This window comes from Rhea pennata, chromosome 1, assembly GCF_028389875.1.
Source record: "Rhea pennata isolate bPtePen1 chromosome 1, bPtePen1.pri, whole genome shotgun sequence".
Classification (NCBI taxonomy): domain Eukaryota; kingdom Metazoa; phylum Chordata; class Aves; order Rheiformes; family Rheidae; genus Rhea; species Rhea pennata.
This window is the reverse complement of record NC_084663.1, coordinates 25167029-25190275: the sequence shown is the minus strand read 5'-3', so window position 1 is coordinate 25190275 and position 23247 is coordinate 25167029. Positions and strand designations below refer to the sequence as shown.

General features: G+C 41.7%; 1 protein-coding gene across 1 annotated transcript; it reads left to right on the top strand.

The window, feature by feature from the left end:
* The first annotated feature begins 5465 nt into the window (after positions 1-5465).
* WNT16 (Wnt family member 16) lies at positions 5466-15794 on the top strand. Its single transcript, XM_062566787.1, has 4 exons — positions 5466-5563; positions 5637-5896; positions 7884-8170; positions 15330-15794. The coding sequence occupies exons 1-4, from the start codon at positions 5466-5468 to the stop codon at positions 15792-15794; spliced, it is 1110 nt and encodes a 369-aa protein (XP_062422771.1).
* Positions 15795-23247: the final 7453 nt, after the last annotated feature.

Below are 23247 nucleotides of genomic sequence, written 5' to 3'. Positions count from 1 at the left end.
GATGATGATGTGCCATCAGCAAATGAAATAATTCTCTGATCCCAGCTCTCCTGCCACAGGATGGCAATAGTTCTGTACACGTGAATCATACCAGTATTATGAGACATACCAAAATTATTAGTATAAAAGTGTTGTGTGCAAAGCACTAACACAAGTTAGCAATTGAGAAAGGAATGTAGTATGAATTGAGTGTTCCTGGTTCTTCTCATCCTTCTAGACAACAGAGCTTCTAAGTAAACAACTCTCCTTCCTTCAGCTATTACATAATTAAAATACATGTCGTGCTTGTGAGCATGCTGCTTCTGTGCACACACATAAATGTGCACGCACATACATATGCACATGTGCATACACCCACATTCACACACACACACATACATGCAGAGTAACTTATCCTGCTTATCTGAAGAACGGAATAAAGCGGGCTTCCACATATTGCAAAAAAAATTTGTATTACACCCTCTGACACTGATTTAAAATCTAAGTAATACCTAGACTTAGACCTCTGTCAGGAACAGAATTTGCCAACAACACTTCAGAAGAAACCTAGATTTACTTCCAGCATCCCACAAAATGTAAGTAGATCTCAAGTATCCATGTAAAAATGTGTAAGTCCAGGATGCTGTCTCCAAATTTTCAGCCACAGTGAATTGCAGACTTCAAAGTCAATCTGAGCCTTCTTTTCCTCAGGCCTGGCCTTCTGGCACTGCATCACCAGTAGAAACAGATTGCCAGGAGATCTGCTTAGCAATTGCTTTAGCAACTGTCAGTGAAGTCATTTGTTCCAGGAAACTAACTTGGAGACTGTAACAACTTTCTTCTGGATTCTTGGTAAGGAATAGAAGAGAATGTGACAGACTCACCCCTTTTTTTGCCTTCCAGATCCACTTATCCATCTATCCATGCACAGAGCAATCGTGTTATTTTATGGTGTTGTGTGGCTATTAGAAAGATTTGGAATTATTATGCATATTTGAGAAGTCTCTATCTGCCATCATGTAATTACTAGATGCACTTTAGTTGCTGTCCCAGCCATATGTGAACTCAGTGTGTCAGATCTAATTAGCAATGGAAGCGTATACTTTCAGATTATAGGTGCTAAAAAGTAAAACAACACTGTGAGAGCATCAGATAGGAAAACACTGAGCAAGGAAATTAATGATAGGAAAACACTGGGCAACACTGAGTGGGATCTCAGGGGACTATGCACGGGAGAAGGGGCATCCCTCTTTCTCTGTCTAACATCCCTCCCACTGTGAGTCTGATTTTGTTGACTTAACTCGTCCAGTGAGATTTCACCTCGCAAGGAGTTCCTGCAGCATAAGGATGCATCATACGAAGAATGTGAGAATCCCCCCCTAAAGTATGGAGTCTCATTGCACATCTTTCCTTTCCAACTGGCTCACCTCCTTTTTTGCTGAGGGCACAACGCTCTCACAGTCCCCAGAGGTGCAACAGCTCTGATCAGGCACCATGATTTGCTGGGGAGCAGGGTGCAAGTAGGGCTTGCCTCTAGCCCATTTCCACTGCTGGAGTAGCATGATTTATGTAAGCAGCCATGCCTCCAGGCTGGGGATGAAGCTGAGGGAAGCAAAGAGGCACAGGAAAGCTGGACTGGGTGAAGTCTTCCAAGGCACATTTTGTAGATGCTGCAATATCATAGCAGTATCAATGTCAAGTAATCTTGGTAGCATGTAGAGCTATATATTGAGAAGCAAGATACCCCTGTGGTATCAGTATATTGTCCAGCACTGGTATTGTCTAGAATATTTAACTGATAAGTGAAAGTATAGAAAATTGGAACCAACCCAGGTGCTCTCTTTAGAGAAGTTTTTCTTAGCCGATGTGTACAGGGCTTGATGACATCACCCAGTGCTATAATGCCTCCAATGTCATCAATGCATAGGCTCAGCATTTTCCAGGTTGCCAGAGCTGATGGATGTCACCATGCAGCTGATTACTGAGCTGGACTGAAAGCACATTTATTGAATGTACACACTTTGTGCTTGGTCACCAAACATGATAAATTTCATAGCTAAAGGACTAATCTGATTTAGAGACTACAGGAAAATTTTCTATTTAGAAGACTGGTTGAACAGACTTACCTCCCTTACCTAGGATATGAGGATAATTAGTTACTCTGCTCATCAGCAGGGCTCATACAATTAGGTGAGTAGTCCAGTTTGCTTGGTTGTATTGACTTTATCACGCCTCTACTGAGCAGCTGAAGCTCCAGGAGAAGAAAAATCGTTTGAACTAAGCTTTCAAAAGTAGCACGATTTTTAGGAAAAGTTAAGAATGTTTAACTCTGCACATATTTTCTGTCTAGCAAATAAGATGATACACTTTGAATAAACTGAGAACACTAGCCACTGACTTCTTTTTAAAAGAAAACAGTTATGTTTTCCAAGCATATTATCTAGTGACCTGCTCATTCACACAGACTCTGCAGAACAGAGTAGCTTTCTTTATCTAACAGTGAATCCAAAAAAATACATCTCTGTAATCAACTTTGTCAGGATTATATTAGTCATAATTAAACAGCAAAATAGTAGATGTCCAGTCAGGAAACACCACTTAGCTTGGACACATTTCCTTTTTCTTTTTTTTAACAATAGTTTATTGTCTTCTTTTTAAACTTGAAAAATGTTGGTATTCAGTAAGACTGGCCTAAGAAAGCTCCACCTTGGAGAAAGTAAGATAAGCAGTAAGTCCACTTTATCTTCCCTGATTTATAATAAATTTTGATCACTCAGGCTTGACACTTGACCTCAGCTTGAGTTCTGGTTCACGGTCACTGTATCACACTCACGCTGCTGTCAGTAATGCCAGGAATGAATGGTCTACCAACACAGACAGCTCTAACACAACATGAATCAGAATTACAAAGACTTGTATTCTGATTTCCTTATTGGAATATTGTCTTAATATTTAAGTAATCTAATTACAGCATATCTATTTGTGGAATTAAGCACTGCTTACTTATAGCAATAGAATTGAGAGTGATCATGAGTGTTAACTTGGTACTCTGAAATTTTTATTCTCATTCATACGACCATGCCGTCTGTTGATATATCAGTGCATCCTAAGAACTTTAGAATCTTTTGGTGAATTTCAATAAATTCTGATAGATCAGTGAGCGATTCCAAATTATCTTATCTCAAATTTGCAAAGCACATACTTCACAGTTTGCAAATCATTTAATTCACCCCTCCTTCACCAGTAACCAGCCAATCTGTATGCATGCACATAGCTCATAGAAATAGACATTTCCCTGTATGTGCTGCTTTTTGGCCAGACAGGAGACTTTTGCTGGAGATAAAAAAAAAAAAAAAAAAAAAAAAAAAAAAAAGAGAGAGAGAGAGAGAGAGAGAGAGAGAGAGATATCATGTAAATGGAAGACAGAAATTTAGGAGGCAAGGAGGAGGCCTAGCAAAGGGAGGAAAGGGAAGAAGATAGGGGATTTGGTGGAGAACTAGCCTGTAATAGTCACAGAAGGTGCTCATGAGGCTGTGGGTAATGACAGAGTAGTTATAGGGGAGATAGTTGGGAAGAAAAATTGTTGAGGCAGATGGGGGATTAGGACGCAAATACATAGTAATCCAAACTTCTTTAAATCAGAGCTCATGGAAAAATATGTTTTGCTAGAGGTCATTGTTAGAGGTTGAATGAGACTATTTCCAGAGGTCCCTTACAGTTCATACTTTTCAGCAATTGTACCACCATCTAATTGCAACCGTTTCACTTTATGCATGAGTTAATATAATCAAAGCACTTTCCTGGCTATTTAGTGGTTATTGCAGCAAAAAATGTGGACAGTGATGTAGAAAAAAATAGATTCCAGCACATGGGAATCTGACAGAGATATAATTCATTTATGGTTTGATACATAAAATGTGATAAAAATAGGATTAGGATTCTTTAAACTGGTATTTTTCTAATTTAAATATTAAGTAAATTGCTATTAGAAATATAAGATTCTGCAGCTTTGAGTGAAAAAAATCATATATAAAAATTTAGGATCAACAGCTTCAGACTAATCTAAAAGAAGAAAAAGCACAAAAGAGAAAATTAAAAGGACTGGCAGGAAAAAAATCATACAAAGATAGATGATAAATGCATATGGTAGATCAAGAAGAAGGAGATACGAAATAGACTGCTGTTAGATCAGGGGTTTAAATTAACTTTAGGGGGTGGAGTCAGGAAGCAGCAATGAGGATAAAATGAAATATATGTCCTGAAATAATTAGATAATTCTCTGACATAACCCACATAGTTTTGCTGGTTTAGGCCTGTTTCATGGCTGGTTCCTTGTGTTCCAGTAGGTTCCTCCATCCACTTCCATCAGTCTTTACTGTTCCTTTGCAACCACAAGCAGATGTTCTCCAGACTAAGCTTCAGAACAGAGGAGAAAGCTGTGTTCAAAGGTTAAAATAGCTTCTGGGTCATACGGAATCTGCACAGAACTGACAATGTTATGGGAACCTTTATGAGGAGTCAAATGAACATGAACTAAGAAGGAGACAGATAACATCATGTATCTAAATGTACTACAGTCTGCAGTCTTAAAATTGCACAACACATTGACAGGGAAAATGAGAGGGGGGACATTTGAGTGATTATTTCTCTACATTTGCACTCTTAAAAATGCACATCTGTCAGTTGAGATGATTTATTTTTGCTCTTCACTTACAGCTATTGTCAATCAACAAGAACTATTTTGCCAAGTTACAACTGTGTCAAGTCAAAGCCTTTATAGAGCTGATATCTTCTCCAGATTATTTTTGACATAGATGTTTCGCTTGCACAAAAGGAAGCAGAAATCTAATGTGATCAAAACGGACTTGGCAGTTCAGATTGTCAGCGCCAGCTCTGGCATCACGTTGATGTGTTAGCCCAGTCGCCAGTTTTTAGCGAGATATGAATAACGAACAATTATTAAGTTGATAGAAGTGTCTCAGTGGAAACACCGCCGCCCGGCCCGCCCGGCCCGCAGCAGCCCCCGGGGCCGCAGATCCGCGGGGCGCGGGCAGCGCGCCGGCACCGCTGCGCCCGTCGGGGCCGCCCGGCCCCGCGGAGCCGCCGGCGAGGGCGCCGCGACCCGCCCGCCGCGCTGCCCGCCCCGGCCCGCCCCGGGCCCCGCGCCGCCAATGCGCGGCCGCGGGGGCAGAGCCGGGGATGGAGCCGAGGGAAAACATCAAACCCAACTTTCTCACCTTGCAGGGAATAAAACGCTCCCCGTGCCTCCCCTCCTGCCGCCCTCCTCGCGAGCCCAGCCTCCCCCGCGGGGCCGTCGGCCGGCCCAGGCTGCCTCCCCCCGTTCCCCGCTGCCCCCCGAGGAGGCGAGGGCAGAGGAAGGGGGAGCGACTCGCCACGGTGCCCCTCGGTCGCTCCCGCCCGGGGGCCCGGCGGCGAGCAGCGGCCCCGCGGGCGGAGGCTGCGCGGCGGGGCTCCATGCGCCGGCCATGGGGCGCGGGGCTGCCCTCGGACGGCCGCGCCGGCGCCTGCTGTGGGCAGCGCTGCTGCTGGCGCTCTGCCCCAGCGCCGCCGCCGGCGACTGGATGTGAGTAGCGGGCGCGGGAGGGGGGCTGCGCGGCGCCCGGCGCCCGGCGCTGACGGTGGGGCTGCTCCCGCAGGTGGCTGGGCATCGCCTCGGCCGGCGCGCCGGAGAAGCCGGGCTGCGCCAGCCCGCCGCTGAGCAGCCGCCAGAAGGACCTGTGCAAGAGGAGGCCGGAGCTGGTGCCCGCCATCCGGGAGGGAGCGCGCCTCGGCCTCCAGGAGTGCCGCAGCCAGTTCCGCCACGAGCGCTGGAACTGCCGCCCGCCGCCCGCCGCCCGCCGCGGCCCCGCCGCCGCCGCCGCCGCCGCCGCCGCCTTCGGCCACCAGCTCAGCAGCGGTGAGTGTCCGCCCCGTCGGGCCGCGCCGAGCGCCGAGCGCCGAGCGCCGGCGGCGGCGGGGCGCAGCCCCGCCTCGGGGCGCCGCTCCCCCGGGGCGCCCGGCGGCCGCGTCCTGCGGGCTGCGGCGCGGCGGCCGGGCGGGCCGACGTCGGGCCCCGGGGCGCGGGTCCCGCCCGTCCCCGCTGCAAACCGGGCATAGCGGGGCCGTCGTGACGGGCAGCGACCGCAGCTGCCCCGAGAGGCTGACGCCGCCGTGCAGGTACACGAAATCCACACAGCAGACCAATCCTACCACTGTCTTTCCGAAATTATCACTCATTACTTTAATTTTTACTTAATACAGCCTTGGATGACAGTGTCTGTAACTAGATCCACTTAACTGTGTTGAAATGTTGTTATTCTTAGACTGACTTGCATTTTTATCACCTTATTTGTGTCATAATTACTAAATCTGCAGGGCAGTGACACATTGCATTTCATAAGGGTCGCTGGATTGCAGGTAAAAATCTGCTTGCAACACCAAGTGTGATGTGAATTACTTAAAATATATCACATGCACTCAATTAGACAGTATTGCTCAGCTCAGCAAGTTCAAAGGAGTTTTTATTACACGAACTAACAGTGCAATTGCTGAACTTTACACTGAATTAGGGACATTTTGTTTGCATTAAAAGGCAGTTTCAAAGGCCTTGTCCCTACAAGTTTATTGAGTGCTGTGCTCACCAAATTCAGTGTTACCGTGGATGTGAACTCTATTAAGTATTACAGTTAAAACACATTTTGTGTTTGTGTAATCGTTATATTATAATACAAATGTGAAGAAATAAACCTTAACCAGAAAACCCATAAAAAGAAGGATTAAAATGTGATACATCTTCCAAAAGAAATAAAAAAATCAACCCTGTAAGTAGTCTACCCTGCTGTATGTAGCCATATGTACTGGGTGTTACTCCTTCCATCTAACGGGATGGACAGTTCCTACAGACCCGTAAGTGAGTGACACTGCTCACACAAGAAAGTCCATTCGTATGCTCTGTAAAACACTTTATTACAGTACCAGTACAACGGACTAATACGAAGAAGAGAAATGAGCAGGAACTTTCTTGTTAATGAGCAGGAGCTTTAGAGACTGGAATAACAATTTGACAACAGTGAAAATTAGTATAGTGAAATTTTAGCTGCAGTTAATTGGCCAGGTGTTTAGTTTAGGTTTGCTTAAAGGGCATGCTCTGCTTAGCAGTGCTTAAAGATTTGTGTCACTTTATGCCACAGGTCTAACAGAATTTGACTGTCTTAGGAGGCCCAGGCAGATAACTCCATGATTCTTCTGTGGTATAATAGGAAGAGTATAAAGACTTTTTATACTGCTGTCATTCCTACGGACAGCTTATTATAGGAACACGGCCTAAACATTCTTGTGCCATCCTGATTTCTGGCTGATTTCAGATTCTTGTGGCTGTTCACAACCTTTGTGAATTAGAATAACCTCAATGTTTGCTAAATTTAGCATGAGGTAAGTTCTGGCCCTGTACCAAAGTAACCTAGGATCATGACAGCTTTGAGTTCCTCCTCCAAGATCTGAACTAACTTCCTATTCAAATCACTATGAATGGTGAAAAGCAGCATGGAGAGCAAGACTTTTTTTTTTTTTTTTTTTTTTTTTTTTTTAATTGAAACCCAGTTTACTTGAAAGTTTCTGTGGCAAATAAAATAAAGTTCCAAACTGGATGTAGAAAGTTACCAAAAATCACATCATATAAAGCAGACAGAAACAGCACAGTTAATAGCATAGTCATATGAATAGGCCCTGAAGTCTTGTTTGAATATGAATAACCATTGCTTTAAACAATTTAACTGTGCAGATCAAGCCATCGTAGCTGTTCCCTTGTAATAATACTGTGGCTTATAAAATTGGATTGTACAGCTCAGTCATGGTAACTAATCAGAGGAAGTTACAAAGGAACATATGCGTACGTTCTCTTGTAGGTACAAAGGAGACTGCATTTATATACGCAGTGACGGCGGCAGGCCTTGTGCACTCCGTGACGCGATCCTGCAGTGCGGGAAATGTGACCGAGTGCTCCTGTGATACCACCCTGCAGACCGGCGGCTCGGCCAGCGAGGGCTGGCACTGGGGCGGCTGCTCGGATGATATCCACTATGGAATGTCGTTCAGCAGAAAGTTCTTGGATGTGCCTATCAAGAACATAACGGGCAAGAGTGGGAGTGGATTGGCAGCAATGAACATGCACAATAATGAGGCTGGGAGGCAGGTATGTATTGCTGGTTAAAAAATGGGAGCAATTGCTTGTTGGGTTTAATTGCCAAAATGGCATTAACCAAATAAAGCCTGTGCCTGACTGCAGGTACTAATGGGCCAATGGCAAGAACTGCACTAAGACCTCCAAAGCAAACACGTGCAAAGCTGAATTCAAAGTTATTTTTGACTAACGTGCTTCAAAGTTTAAAATAAAATCCACAGAATAAGAATTAGATCTGGAGTACTATTCAAAATAATCTCAGATATCCATTCTTTAACCAATATCAACTTTAACTAGTCTCTTCATCACAATAATGCATAAGGATTTTTTTCTTGTATTATCTGTTTGGTTCAGTTATTTTCATCAACTGCATTTTTAATTCTCTGTAATACTGAGTGAGCAGATACACTTGACATAAGGCATCATTACCCAGTTGGGATCCACAGCCTGGATTCATTGCCTGAGAGGAGAAGGCAGAAAAATTCAAAGAACAAATCTAGATTTAACCTTTTCTTTTGAAATACGGGATAGAAATGCCATTTCCATTTTAAAGTAGCCTGTTGGGTAGAGTGCTCAACAAAGAGATGAGAGGAGATTTGCTTCAGACAGGCCTTCTCCAGTCCAAGACAATTCAAACCTATGATTGCAGAGGAAATGTTTTTATCATCAAATGGTAGGGGTGTGTGTGGGAGTGAAGCTGGGTTCCTGTGTGCTATTCTTCTGCAGATGATGGAGACGTGACCAATTAATGGGACAGGAACAGCCAGTAGAGGGGACTGTGACTCTGTAATCTAGTGACAAGGGCTACATCTGGTATGGCAGAGACTTGGATTCTGGTTCTTGCTTTAAAAATAGTTTCTCTGCTTCATGAGTTTTTAACCTCATAAGTGTTTATTGTCTCTCTGTGGCCCAGTAATTCTTTAAATCTGCTCTGTGACACACCTATAACTGAAGAGAAGAAAAATGGATCCTCTGGTTTTGGCCTCATTTTGGATCATGCGTGCTGGACTCCTTTTTAACTCTGTAATTTCCTGTAGCCAGGAGCAGCATCAGTGGATTTTACTGAAAAGAACTTTTTTAGTAAGTAAGCCTATTTTCATAGTTTGCTAGTAGACATAATATAATTTATTTAAATAAATGATATAGTTGGAAAAACAGAAAATATTTAAGACATGCAAGCCTTTCTAAAGCCTGAAATAGAAGAAACAAACTTTAAAACTGAGAATATTAGTTTTGCTAGATTGATCGGTTAGCTAAATCATGTCCAGGAAAAGGCAGTGGTATTGTGTAGTGGGAGATGTTAGTAAGGGAACTGGGAGAGTAAGCTGGAAGGAGCCAGAAGTCAATTATTGTGTTTATAGAGGGAGACAGTTGGGGAGGAGAATATAATCTCTGTAAAATAGTCTCTCTTCAAGTTCATAAATTTTTATATGTAATGCAGATGTGAATTTTTATTTTTATTCCTGTGTTTGTCACTAGAATGTGGACCACCAGACACAGCAATGTTTCAGGCTGGTCCTGACAGTCTGCATTACACATACACTGAGACTTCTATCACACTATTCAGCCAAGAGACTAAGAAAAATGCTGAATTCCTGGAAAGTAGCTAGATAGGTGTGAGGCAGTGCCACTTATTCAGACTGGGGCAACAGTGAAATTGTAGGGAAGCAGACTGCCAGGCCCCTGAGGAGCTTGAAAGAGAAACAGGAATGCGATTTCTGAATTCAGGTGGCATCTACACACACAGACCTTCTCCTTGATACCCTCTTCTCTCTTCTGCCTCTGGTTTGGTGTAGTTTCGCGGCAGCTGTTGTTCGCTAACTTCTTGTCTTCAGTGTCAGTATTCACTTACAGTCTTCTGCACCATCTGCATGCTCGTCACTTACTCCTGCATGTGCTGTGTTAAGCTGTCTCCTGCAGATGCACAGAACAGCTCCCTAGGGCCTTGCGCCATGAACTATATCAAGGAACTTCAGCTTTTTTAAAAAAAGAAGAACAGACACCTCATCCATAAGAGAAACTTATTTTGGGGTTGATTTCTCGAAAGTTGGATCCGTTCCCTGATCTCATCTACAGTGGTCAGTCACACCCACAGGACTGACTAGCAAAGGGGAAGCATACGCTCAGCTGGTACTGCTGCCGAAGATAGCGTCTTTATGTATTTTCAAATAGTGAGCTAAAGGTGCAAGTGGCTGAAAGATTTAGTTAAATGAGACTTCATTTTCCATGAATAGTATTTTTGACAGGATCCAAATTATCTTAGATCCAAGTTATATGGTTGAAAGTATAAGTTCTGTGTTTGGCATCCACATTCTTATTTTGATGTAGCTGTAGAATCTTCTATTACTATTCACATTCATTGGTACCTCTTACTATAAATAGCTTCACAAATTTGATGCTTTAGACTAGGCTGTCAGTCATTATGAATGAGATAGCATCTGGCCCAACAGGAACCTTAAGGTCCTGAGCACCTTTCAGGATTTCTGATTTTTCACAGCGCTGAGCAGTGCAACAAAGCTGTGCAGGAACACTAGCAAAAGCTCATTTGGTACATACATAGTATATATACGTGTTCCTTTTTCATGACAGTACTTTTTTTTTCAAACAAACAAACATGCACTGCAAGCTTAAAGGACCCAAATATCTTTAGCTACACTGTTTTTGTAGCAATGGTTTTTCATTATCTTGGAAGAAAATATGCAGAGTATTTAGTACATCTTCCATGTGTAAATATTTTGTAATTTAATAGCAAGCTGTAGGATAAAGTAAACGTTTTGACCACTATCGAATGTGAAGGGGAATGTTTATTGTTGGTAGTTGGGGTTTCTAACAACAGTATTAGCTGAAGTAAAGTTTAGGAGAGTTTTCAATTTTTACAGTTTAAAAATCTTTAACTAGAAGATGTTGGGAATAGTTGACCTTTGTATTTTGGAGCTTACAGGAAGGATGTTTGCCAATATATTTTGGAATCCTGTGACCTTTTTATAATAAATACTGTCATGTTCCTGGTTCTGTCTTGTGAGATCAGTCTTCCAGGGATAATTCTTCCCTTTGTTTGGAGTAGCTAATGGCGTTGGTATGTAGGGAATTCTCTTGTTCCTTTCTTATTTCCATATAAAATCTTATTTTATAATTCTACATTTCATAGTTAAATCTTCCACTTAAACATAAGAAAACACTTTGCTGTGAGGGTGACTGAAGACTGGAATAGGTTGCCCAGAGAGGTTGTGGAGTCTCCATTCTTGAAGGTACTCAAAACCCAACTGGATGTGGGCATGGGCAACCTGCTCTAGGTCACCGTACTCAAACAGGGCAGTAGGACTAGATGATCTCCAGAGGTCTCTTCCAACCCCATCTATTTTGTATATCTGTTAGCTCCTTATTATAAAAGGATGAGGATGGTCAGACACTAGGACTGAGAGGCTCTGTAGCTAGTGTGCTGAGCTGAACAGCTAAATCCATGGTAGGACAGGCTGAAGAGAGAGGTCTTTCTAAAGCTTTATTTTACTTCTGGACTTGGACATCCTCAGGTTGCAGTCAGATGCCCCTGTGAAACTAATCCACCCCCCTAAACTTTGCCAGACATTGTGCTTTGGGAGCTTGTTCATTAAAGGTCACATGACAGCTTGAGCTCCTGGTCCATGTTTTGTGATCGGCCAAAGCAAGATGTCAGCTCCCAGTGCCACTGGTAGAGACAGGCCAAAATGCATTGGAGCCCAATCTGAAAACTTGCTATGTTAATTCTGGCAGTTGGGAAGCAATAGCCTGGGGTTGTGCACAGTTGTGATAACACCATTAATCATTTTAAAACAGATTGTATCAAAATCTCATATAAGAAGCTTGGGCAGCACAGAATAAGAACACAAATATTTGTAAATGCTGTGAACAATCTCAACCAAACTCAGTCGCATTTACAGTGCTTGCATTGATCTGATCTTACATGAACATATATACAGCATTTTTATATTTTGATGCCAAACTAAGACTACAACATATGTTCTTGCTTTTGTTTAGAAACTCTGCTTCCCTTTGGTTTTCATTGATTTTGTCCTCAGAGAAAGACTCTAAGCATCATCTGTGAGGCTATGTGTCCACATCAAAATAACCTAACAGACACAGTGCTCCTCCAGGCATATTCTGTATCATTTTGCAACATTTAGATTTTACAGTTCCTGATTTTAGCAGACTTGGAAATATTTTTTTTTTCCCAAAACAAAATCATATATTTTTCCTCAGCTGTTTTTTTCCCTAAGTAGTATCCTGGCATACTTCAGTGAAAGCAAGCACTACATCTGTATGACTTATAACAAAACTGGTTTCAAATAACTTTGGGATTCCAATTACTTACTATGATACAAATAAATAATAATGGAAACTGGAAAACATTATTAAATCCATTCTGTTTCTAAATTGTGTATAATATTTACATTTTTATGTTACATTTTCATTTTCCTTGTCATTTTATTAGCTTATCTGTACTCTCACAAAGGCTTTATATCCTTGGATATCAAATTCTCATCTGCCTCAATCAATGTTATGTCTTAATGATGCATATTCAGGCTGCACAGTGATTTCCTTATTGATAGATTCTGAAGGTATGAGCATAAGGTCATATTTGTCCATTAAACAGAAACTAGCCTGTGAAGAAAAGAAGACAAGTATCTGCAAGAAATACTGATGGTTGATTTGCCACTGAAAAGAGTCTGTGTGTGCTCTGAGGAGAGGATCTGCTTGTTCCAATATTCTTATTTCTTCCAGGGTAGGGAAAAACCTCCAGCCCCAAATGCAGCCCACAGGACCTGAAATATCTTATTTCACCAGATTTAGTTTGTAAAGGCTAATGTCTTTATCAGGTTAGGGCATACACCTGCTATTTCGTGCTAATGGTTCTTTAAATGCTTCACTTGTTTGTGTTTCATGGTAACCTCTACCAACAAATAAGCCCTATTCATTCATCAAAGAAGACGTGACTCCAAGCAAACACTTTGGTCATGTGTATTTTTACTAATGTTTGTCAAGTTATATGCAGATACCAGCTTGGGCGTGTGTCAGTATCTTCTGGGCAGAATGTGCCAGGAGGCCTCAACTGCCACTGGAATCCATGGGTTTAACTATACTGGGTTGGGTCCCAAGCATCAGTGACCATATTGACCATGATGAAAAGTCCCACTATGAAACATAGAGTACAAACAGCTCACTCTGTCTACTCCATGAGAGCAGATAGTCCAGAAACTGGCTCTGAAACTTTGAGGATACATTTGTACCATCTGAGATATAAATAAGCAGCCTCGGATGAGTTTATTCTTGGTCACAGATAACAGCAGTGGGTCAGTGGGGCTCTGTAGGATCAGGGTTTTGTTCTCGCTGCACAATCAGAACTTAAGAACAGGCACAGGTGGAATTACTTTCTCTAGGAAAACCAGAGGAACATGTTAGATGCCTTTGTTTCCTTTTTTTCCTCCCCTTTTACAAACAGCAGTTTGAGAAAGATGTAGATTGACACTGTTAAATATTTGTGAAGGTTGTGGAGGAAGTGAACGTTTAGAGTGAATTTTAATAAACAGTGTGAAGTTGTGTCTTCTTGTCTCCTCCCACTTAGTGGGAAGTAGTTGTTCATCCACAGAGGAATAATTTGAATCTGTATTGGTCTTGCTGCATGCAAAGTTTCAAGAGAAACTTGTTCTTACTATTAATTCATGTAAAATTCAGTCTTTCTGTTACAGTCCCCCCCCCCAATGATCCTTTAAAACAATCACCTATATAAGTTAATGATTGCCTTTATTATGGAAACAAGATATGATGGAAAAGTTAGCTAAAATGCAGCATGGACTTTCCAAACCATTAAACAATGGTCTAGATGAATCTACAAGATGGCTACAAAAGTGGGGTACAGTTAATGGAAAGCTAAAAAAAAAAGATTTTATGATTCTTTGTCCTTTTGCAATATTCATGCATGTGATGGGGTGTTTTTGTAGACTTCTGGAGTATAATGTGAGGTGTGCCGCAAGTCTAATCATGCAATTTTATACCGTGACCTTTCGAGAAGGAAGCATTATATTGGTTGTCTGCTGACTATTTGAATTGCAGTCTCAGATAAAGAAAGTTACTGCTTGTTTACAAATTCCAGTTCCTTGGGGCTTGCTCTGATATAAACTGTGCCAAAATTCTTACATGTTGTAAAAGCTTAATGCAGGCTGTGGGCTGTGGATTCCCTTTGTTGGTCAGGTAGTTACTGTTCAGTCTAGTGCCTGAATCGGTGAAGGCATTGAAATGTAGTCAGGACATTTTAATGTTGCTAATAACTGTGATAATTTTGCTAAAATATTAAATAAAATGATATCAGTGCAACTATCAAAATGGGTTAAATAGAGCCTTTGTGCAATGAAAAAAAAAACACTCGAAACCTATGACAGCACTAGTAAACCTAAATTACAAAAATAGGGCTTGATCTTGTAAATGGGAGGCACTTGAGATTCACTCTAGAAAAGCCTGACTTGAAGCCACCTCTGCTTAGCTCTCTCAATGGTGTTTTCTTGCAGCCCAGAGGTGTGGGCACTGCTTGCTCTCTGCACCAGGATGCTCGGAGGTGGCCAGTAGGCTGAGCACTGCGCGGCACCGCCTGGGTTACACAGGTGCTGGGTGCCACCTCCAGCTGGTCCTGTGGCCATAGTCAGAGACTGTGTTCTGAATGCTTAGAGATATTGAGGCCTCAAGGCATCCTTGAAAGATGGTATAGACATGCCCATAAATCTCTTCCAGCTTAGAAACTGTGCAGTTACCCATCCTTTCCATGATTCCCCTCTTGCTGTTCCCCACAAGGAGCTTTTGCATACCAGCCATGGGTGGAGTGACACAGGATGAGTCATTTCAGGTATTTAGGAGCCTTCGGAAAGAAAAGCCAACCAGAAATACAAGCTCCCATTATTGTGAGTGGATATTGCCAAGTTATGGACATTGTAAACTGCAGGTGCTTTGCACTACTAAAGATCAGGCTTCTCACACAGGGGTCCAAAATTGAAAGCCTGATTCATTAAACGTATTCTCCTGCGGTCTGGCTTCCCCATCAGTGCAATGGCAACGGCAGCAGCAGCATTAAGTGCCTGGAGATGTCGGGCAGGATGCTTAATGAATGAAAAGCTACATCCAAACGTTATTCTCACTTCATTTTCAGGCTGTAGCAAAGCTGATGTCAGTGGATTGCCGTTGTCATGGTGTTTCTGGGTCCTGTGCTGTGAAAACTTGTTGGAAAACAATGTCCTCCTTTGAAAAGATTGGCCGTTTTTTAAAGGATAAGTATGAAAACAGCATACAGATATCAGACAGAATGAAAAAAAAAATACGCAGGAAAGAAAAAAAACAGCGAAAAATACCAATCCAGAAAGAAGATCTGCTGTATGTAAACAAATCACCCAATTACTGTGTAGAAGATCCTAAATTGGGGATCCCTGGAACTCAGGGAAGGGAATGTAACCGCACATCAGAGGGATCTGATGGCTGCAACCTCCTCTGCTGTGGGCGTGGGTACAACACTCATGTAGTCAGACACGTGGAGAGATGTGAATGCAAGTTCGTCTGGTGCTGCTATGTACGCTGCCGAAGGTGTGAGACCATGACTGATGTGCATACCTGCAAGTAAGACTGAGTACAGCAAGCACAGCCAAATCATCTTGTTTTGTACGCTGTTTTGTACAGATAACTGCCACGCAGGCGGTATGCTGACCATGGGGGAGTACAGGGGATCAGCCTAAGGGGGAATGAGTACTTGCAAATAAAGGGTAGTCCAAATATTTTGGCCTATGAAAGAGCAATTAGTGAATAGCAGCCTGCACACATGGATAGCTAAAACAGCAAGAGAAGACTCCCAATGACACATTTCAATGTGTAACTCTGTGACTAGGGACAGAGCTAAACCTTCCAAGTCTTTAACAAACCCAACACGGTGAAGATCAAAGCGGTTGGTACGTACAGTGGCAAAAACTCAAGGACATCTTGTTGGCCAGAGCCTGAAGAGTTAAGATAGCATGCAAGACGTGAGATAAAATCTTTACTTCCATATTTTGAAGAGTGGGACTAAGTGAATCTGCTAGGTGGTCATTTCCACAGGCTTTAAAAAAAGAAGAAAAGAGAAAAGATACAGGAAATACTGTGTTGTTAACCATGAAGCATTTGTTTAGCATCTGCTTCTTGTATGGAAAGCCTTCTGCATAATGTAAAAAAGAGAGTCTGCTACTCAGAAATGTATGTGAATGTAGTGAGTTGAGCACTGGTCCGAATGGACTGCTGATCCATTTGGATGGAAGCATTGCCCGGAAAAGAGGGGTTACTAGTTTGATGAATATGAATTACCATTCATATTCATAAAAATACCAAACCTTTTAGGATTTTTCTTATAGAATATCTTTTAAATGCACAAGAAATTGGTCAGAGGAGAGACAGAATTTTGCTATTTGAAGGAAATAAAATCCCTTGCAGGCATTTCCTTAGAATCTAAACGCACATTATGCTAGTCAGCCAAACTCCCCCCCACAGTTGGACTGTGTGTAATAAACTGTTTCAACCATCTTGATGGTGATTCACCATCATTTTTATAGTTTCCCTCCACATACCATACAAGATTCATCATGAAAGAGCTGTCATTAAGTGAAAGAATTTTTAAAGCTTGACTTGCTTTCTCTTTCATATAGGAGCAGTAGCTAGAACATTTGTTAGATTTCATCCCATCTAATCATGCTTATAAAATAAATTCAATGCACAATGTAATTTGTGGATTAGCTCACATCACTAAAATATTTAAACTATTATTGATAATGTTTTCTCCCCACATGTTGACTCAATTTTATTTTACATTTACAGAAGGTTGTTTATTTTTATGCAACGATTTAAAGCCTGGCTTAAAAAGCATCATGTGAAAGGATTTCTGCTGTTTAAATGTGCAAAGTCGTATTTTTGATAAGACAAGAAAGTTTATATTTTGTAGATATTTAAATTATGCAAGTTATGTAAAAGGTTCCCAGAACTAATGCGATAAGATTACAGCCCTTGACATTTACTGGTTAGGTCTTTGTTACTATTGAGGTAGCATTTAATTGATTTTTACTGCATGTGCAGGGGAAAATTATTCAGACAATTCCATAAATTTTCCTTACCATAAGGTGGTTATAACTATTGTAACTAATACACTTCCTGTAACATAGTGATGAGAAGCACTTATTTTGATTTTCTGAATGGTCAGTTAATTAATATTCTGCATATTTTTTCTACTTTTCTAAATTTGTTTTACATACAGAGAAATTCTGGCTCCAGTGGTCAGTGCAGAACTCCCACTGACACCACGGAGACTAGAGCTGCATTGACGAACATGCTCCACACTGGCAGTCTGTTTTTGGAAACAGACCAACTTAGATATTTTGGTTAATGCTTTCAAAGTTACTTTAAGGAATTCATTTCCTAATTTTTGTTAATTTTCCCATGAAAGTTGGTGATCCTATGTCAGTCTTCATTGCATGTTTAGGTCATGCAACAAAAACTCCTGATTTTTGTGCTCTGCTATCTTATGTGAAGTATCTTAGGAACACCAGTTCAGTGAGCAAGAAGTCCTTTACCTGTCGGTTCTTTTTTGGACTATCCCTCTACATTTGGCCATTATGTCTTGGCCATGTTGACCAAGCAAGATGAATATTCTCAGGCCACAGCAGGTACCATCTCTGGCAAGGGTGCTTATCACCCCAGTAGCTACCACAGGAGGAATCAGTAACCTCCCTGTGAGAGCCTGAGCGCTGAGAACACCTTCTGGTAGAAGTCCACGAGGGGAGAGCTGTGAGCCCCAAGGTGTTACCACCCTTGAGCAATGAGAGTGAACCCACAGTCTCCACAGGTTGTACCAAAGTACCTGGTGCCTGAGGATGAGCCCTCAGTTGTCAGCAGGATACACAAAAAGAGAATGCGGGTTCAGGCTTAGCAGAGTCAGCATGGTCTGGGATGCGCTTCTGGTCGCAGTAGATTTGAAGATACTGTAGAGATACTGCATCTGTCCTCCACACAGGGGGCTGACGGGTAAGACGCTGTTGACTTTGGAGACATAGCATTATAATACTCTCGTATAGGTTTGAAACTTTCTAGGAGCAAGATACATCTTTTCTCTTCAAAAATAGCTACATCTGTGCTCATCTGAGCAAGGGAGATTAGAAAAAAATAGAAAGAAATTCACAGTTTGAGTAGGGGAGTGGTCTTATCTCAGTGCTGTTCCTTCACACTGTCCTTGTATGTATGGAGCAGCAGTTTGTGAAAAGTAGCAAACCTATGAAAAATGCCACGACTTTACTTTTTGAAGAAAGGATAATTGTAACCTCTTCGTAAAGTGAGAATGATATATGCCAATTTGAGAACAGAAGTGCATGGCGACTAGCTGTATATTTTAAGAACAAAGTTGTATCATTGAGTAAAATGCTGACATACTCAGAGGAGTTACTGCAAGAATACGGTTGGTCGTTTTGATCTACATGCTATTCTGTGCCTGCATCAGTAACTAAAGAGCACCATCTTTTTCTTGCCTGTTGGAGATTACTTGTCAAAGGATGTGTGCTAAATGCAGATTGTCTCCATTGCTATCAAAATGTCCCTGTTCTGAGCGGCACTTTCCAGTGAATGACAAGTATGTGAAACGTAAGTGTAAAGTAAACAAGAAAAAATTAGCATTAGTAACTCAGAGGAAACAATTTCTGAAGGAGCTGAGATGCTTGACTTCATTGAAGGATGAGGTTTCCTGAGATGACAAACGATTTTAGGGAAGTTCTTCGTAGACCAAAATTGTCATGGTTATATCATGTAAAGTGCTGGACCAGTACCAACTCAGTCTGCTGACTAAAGTTTGTTAAAAAACATGTAGAAGGATCATTCCACTATGGCAAACTTTGTGCCGTATGAGGCATTGTCTGACTGAGCCCTCTAACTTAACATAGATCAGGTAGCACTTGCCTTCCTGTCTATAAAGTCAAAGCTGTTTTGCAGTATCAGGATGAAATAAACCCTACTGTTTGTTCTGAATAACCTGCCAAAAATGTTAATTGTGAATCCTTTCTTAACTGTACCCAGTGTGTTCTGCCAGACAATCTGGAATGCCTCCATTCAGTAACAGTGAACAGGGAACCATGACTTTATTTTACTTTTCAGGCATAGTTAGTTCTTCAGTAGCAATTTTTAGAACTTTAGAGTTTTTTTATGCCTTCATAATGCCTTCCATTGTCAATGAATCAGCATGTCAAGTGCATAAATAGTTCTAACTGAGAAATAGGGCTTAACACCCATACATCCAATAAGCATAACTAAGGAGGGTAGTAGTAGTATTCTAATTATTACTGAAATAGAGGGGAACTGACTTGTTTAAAATCACGTACTTTTGCAACCTGGTCACTGAATTTCTCAACTCATGCAACTTGAAAACTGTGGTTCGCCAGTTGTGACTACACAGTAAGCATCCTAATAGTGACTACTGCACTAGCCCTGCTGTAGAGCTCAGTACTGTCTTTAAAAGCCAGGCAAAGACTAAAATAATCCGTTGACTAGAACTGCATTTCCTATATACGGACTCCTGTGGTTTGTATTTCTGGGAGTCAAACACACTTTTTTCCCCCCAAACAAATGACAGACAAATTCCTTCATCCTGAAGAGAATAGTGTTTGTGAATTCCAAGTTAAATGGATGCTATAGATAATTTATGCTAAAATATATGACTGTCCCAGAGTCTGCTGTTACACTGAATTGACGTATGACGTACGTGTAATTCCTTCCACTGATAGTTCTGTTAAGTAGTTAATGGTTTACTCAGAATGAAATGAGAATCAACCCTCTGGCTGCTATGCCAGCTCTGCATGGTTGAAAACGCAATGAGAGATAGGAACATGGCACTGCAGTTCATTTCACAGATACCAGCTAACGCTGACTGGGGATCGCTTGTGGCTGAGACTGGAACCTAGATCCCAGGGCTGGTTGCAAATGTGCTGCTTTCGATGGAGGGTAACTGTCCCTTTGCTCAGCAACGAGGTGTAATAAATGAAGCTTTTAGAAGAGTTAAGACAGACACATACACACGTAATTTAGTTGCACTAATTGAACTGGAGAGGGAGATCCAAGGATTTATTACAAGATAGTGCCACATATCTTTTACTGAATCTAAGTCTTCAGCCACAGATACAGCTTCATCATAGACTAATTGGTCAGGATCTGTCTCAGAGTTTGGTCATTTCATTTTTGTCTCAGCTTTGCTATGTTTATGACTATATAGTCTAACTTTAAAACAACTGCACATTTTCCCTGTTAATACTTCACAAATCATCAGCACATTGTCCAGTTTTGATTTTATTTAAATATTGAGTTATGTATGTATCAAAATGTCCTTATTAAAAAGCTGAAACTTCTGATGGGCAAGACTTCTGTAATTATTTTCCCCACAGCTCTGAAAATTTGGTTTTGGGGCAGAATGAAACACACTGCATGACTATTTCTCTTTTCTCTAGAAAAGCTTGACACTATCCTATGGGTTAAAAAGAACACAGCATGTTCTGCAACAGGATAAGCATTGTGTTTCCTGTCAGTAGCATGAAAATGGCTGACAACTAAAAAAAGTCCCATTCTTTTTCATAGTCTAATCTGCCCTATAATCTGAGAAATTAATTTGACACCCTATTGTGTCTCAGTAGGTTCTGAGTAATATTATGATGTTGAAACATGCAGAGGCTGTATATATCAATAGAATCAACATGTAGAAGAACACAACGTCAAGATATTCAATTCCAATTTTGGATGTCTTCATTTGAGATTGGGAGCTTTAAAAAAAAATTCTTGATAGTCATTGTGGATTATGACAGTGGGAACAAATACAGAAGCTACTTGAAACTTAAAGATCTAAGTCATTGAATTTCATACTTTTGAAGCTTTTGGTTACAGTTTCATGGTTTAGGCGTAGTTTCATGATAGGCTAGACTGGTCTGCCAGTTTGGTTGCAAGTGTTGTCCCTGCCCTGACCCCAGCCTGTGGAGTTTAGTGATACAGTTCACATACTCCACAAACACTAGATTTGGCCCAGTTTGCAGCAGCAATCCAGTGGGTTGACCAGAAGTAGCAGTAACTCCGTGAGCTGGCAGAGTGTTGCTGGGTTCAGTGTTTTTCCTCCATTTCCTGATTGTTCTATAATTGCAATGCTAAGAAACTGATGTAAATGTTTTGCATTGCAACACAAAATCTGCAAGAGAAATAAAATTAGAACAGTTGCTTTGAAATATTGCCAGGGATCAAAAATTTATTGTAGAGGATAGAGTGATTTCTAGAGTGCAGTTTACATTGTGCACAGCATGATTGGACTATTACGAGCTCTACACTGCCTTCCCCTACATACATCAAAGGATAATAAGTAGACTACATTTATTTCATTTACTAATACACTGCAAAACTTAAGTCAAGGTATAATTTTCTGCATTGTGCCATGTGTGTGTTAGATGCTTTAGAGGTATCTATGAAGGGTTAGATATAAAAGTCATAAATCAAGGCACTATCCACCCACCAAGTTTCCCAGTTTGGAGAAATGATCTAGATCTGGAAACATAATGCTGTACTGATAAAGGCAACGTTGAAATATTCAAGGTTCAGGAAGATAATTGGCCAGAGGGAACTGCTGCAGCACTACGGTAGGAAAAAAAACATCTGCAGGCTACGTTCCACAGAAGATCACACTCCCTTCCTCCGCCATCCATCAAATTCAAAGAGGAGACATTATCCCTCCTTAGCTAGGAATGCTTTTTTTTTCATATCAGTGAGGCTATAGCTGTATCCTGCTATGGCCAACACCCTAAGGTGGAACAGACATTTTTGAGGGTACAGATGACTACAATAAGAAGAGATATAAAAAGGATTAAAGGAAGATTAAAGGGCTACATGTTCTAGAATGGAAAAGATAGGGCTAGGAAGAACATAAAAAGACCTTTTAGTAATTAAGAGGAAAGTGATCATTATTAATATGATTTGGAGACAAAAGTAACACTCAATTTTTGGCAAAGAAGAATTGGATGTTATATTACAAAACCTATTGAGAAGGATAGTTGAGACAGGAAGAGACACGTAGGGAATCTGCTGATAGAGTTTAAAAACAGGTTGGAAATACATACATCTTTAAGTTGCCTCAGTGAAGGATGTATTAGATCATGTTTTTAAGGCTGAAAGGAACAGAAGCAGAGAGTACAAAATAAAAATGATTTAAACCTAGTCTGGTTCCGAGGGCAGTGATAAGATAAGATAATTGCAGCCAGAGTATGTAGATGCTGCAAGGAAGGCTAAGGCTCAGTTGGAATTGAGTCTGGCAAGGGATGTCAAGGACAACAGGAAGGGCTTCTTCAAATACAGCAGCAGCAAGAGGAGGACCAGGGAAAATGTGGGCCCGCTACTGAATGGGGTGGGGGCCCTGGTGACAAAGGATACAGAGAAGGCAGAATTACTGAATGCCTTCTTTGCTTCAGTCTTCACTGCTAAGGGCAGCCCCCAGGAATCCTGCAGCCTGGATGTGAGGGAGAAAGTCCAGAGAAGCAAAGACTTTCCTTTGGTTGAGGAGGATAGGATTAGAGACCTTCTGGGCAGGCTAGACATCCACAAATCCATGGGCCCTGATGGGATGCATCCACGGGTACTGAAAGAGCTGGCGGATGTTGTTGCCAGGCCACTCTCCATCATCTTTGAAAGGCCCTGGAGAACTGGAGAGGTGCCTGAGGACTGGAAGAAAGCCAATATCACTCCAGTCTTCAAGAAGAGCAAGAAGGAAGACCCAGGCAACTACAGGCCAGTCAGCCTCACCTCCATCCCTGGTAAGGTGATGGAACAGCTCATTCTGGACGTCATCTCCAGACATATGGAGGAAAAGAAGGTGATCAGGAGTAGCCAGCATGGCTTCACCAAGGGGATATCCTGCTTAACCAACCTGATAGCCTTCTATGATGGCATAACTGGCTGGGTAGATGAGGGCAGAGCAGTGCACGTTGTGTACCTTGACTTCAGCAAGGCTTTTGACACTGTCTCCCATAACGTCCTCCTAGATAAGCTCAGGAAGT

Bases quoted from the DNA above. Each gene is read 5' to 3' on its own strand.
- WNT16 (XM_062566787.1), top strand. From the start codon at position 5,466: ATGGGGCGCGGGGCTGCCCTCGGACGGCCGCGCCGGCGCCTGCTGTGG. The intron at 5,897-7,883 runs GTGAGTGTCCGC...GTTCTCTTGTAG, and splicing joins CGGCCACCAGCTCAGCAGCG to GTACAAAGGAGACTGCATTT. The intron at 8,171-15,329 runs GTATGTATTGCT...CTTCATTTTCAG, and splicing joins ATAATGAGGCTGGGAGGCAG to GCTGTAGCAAAGCTGATGTC.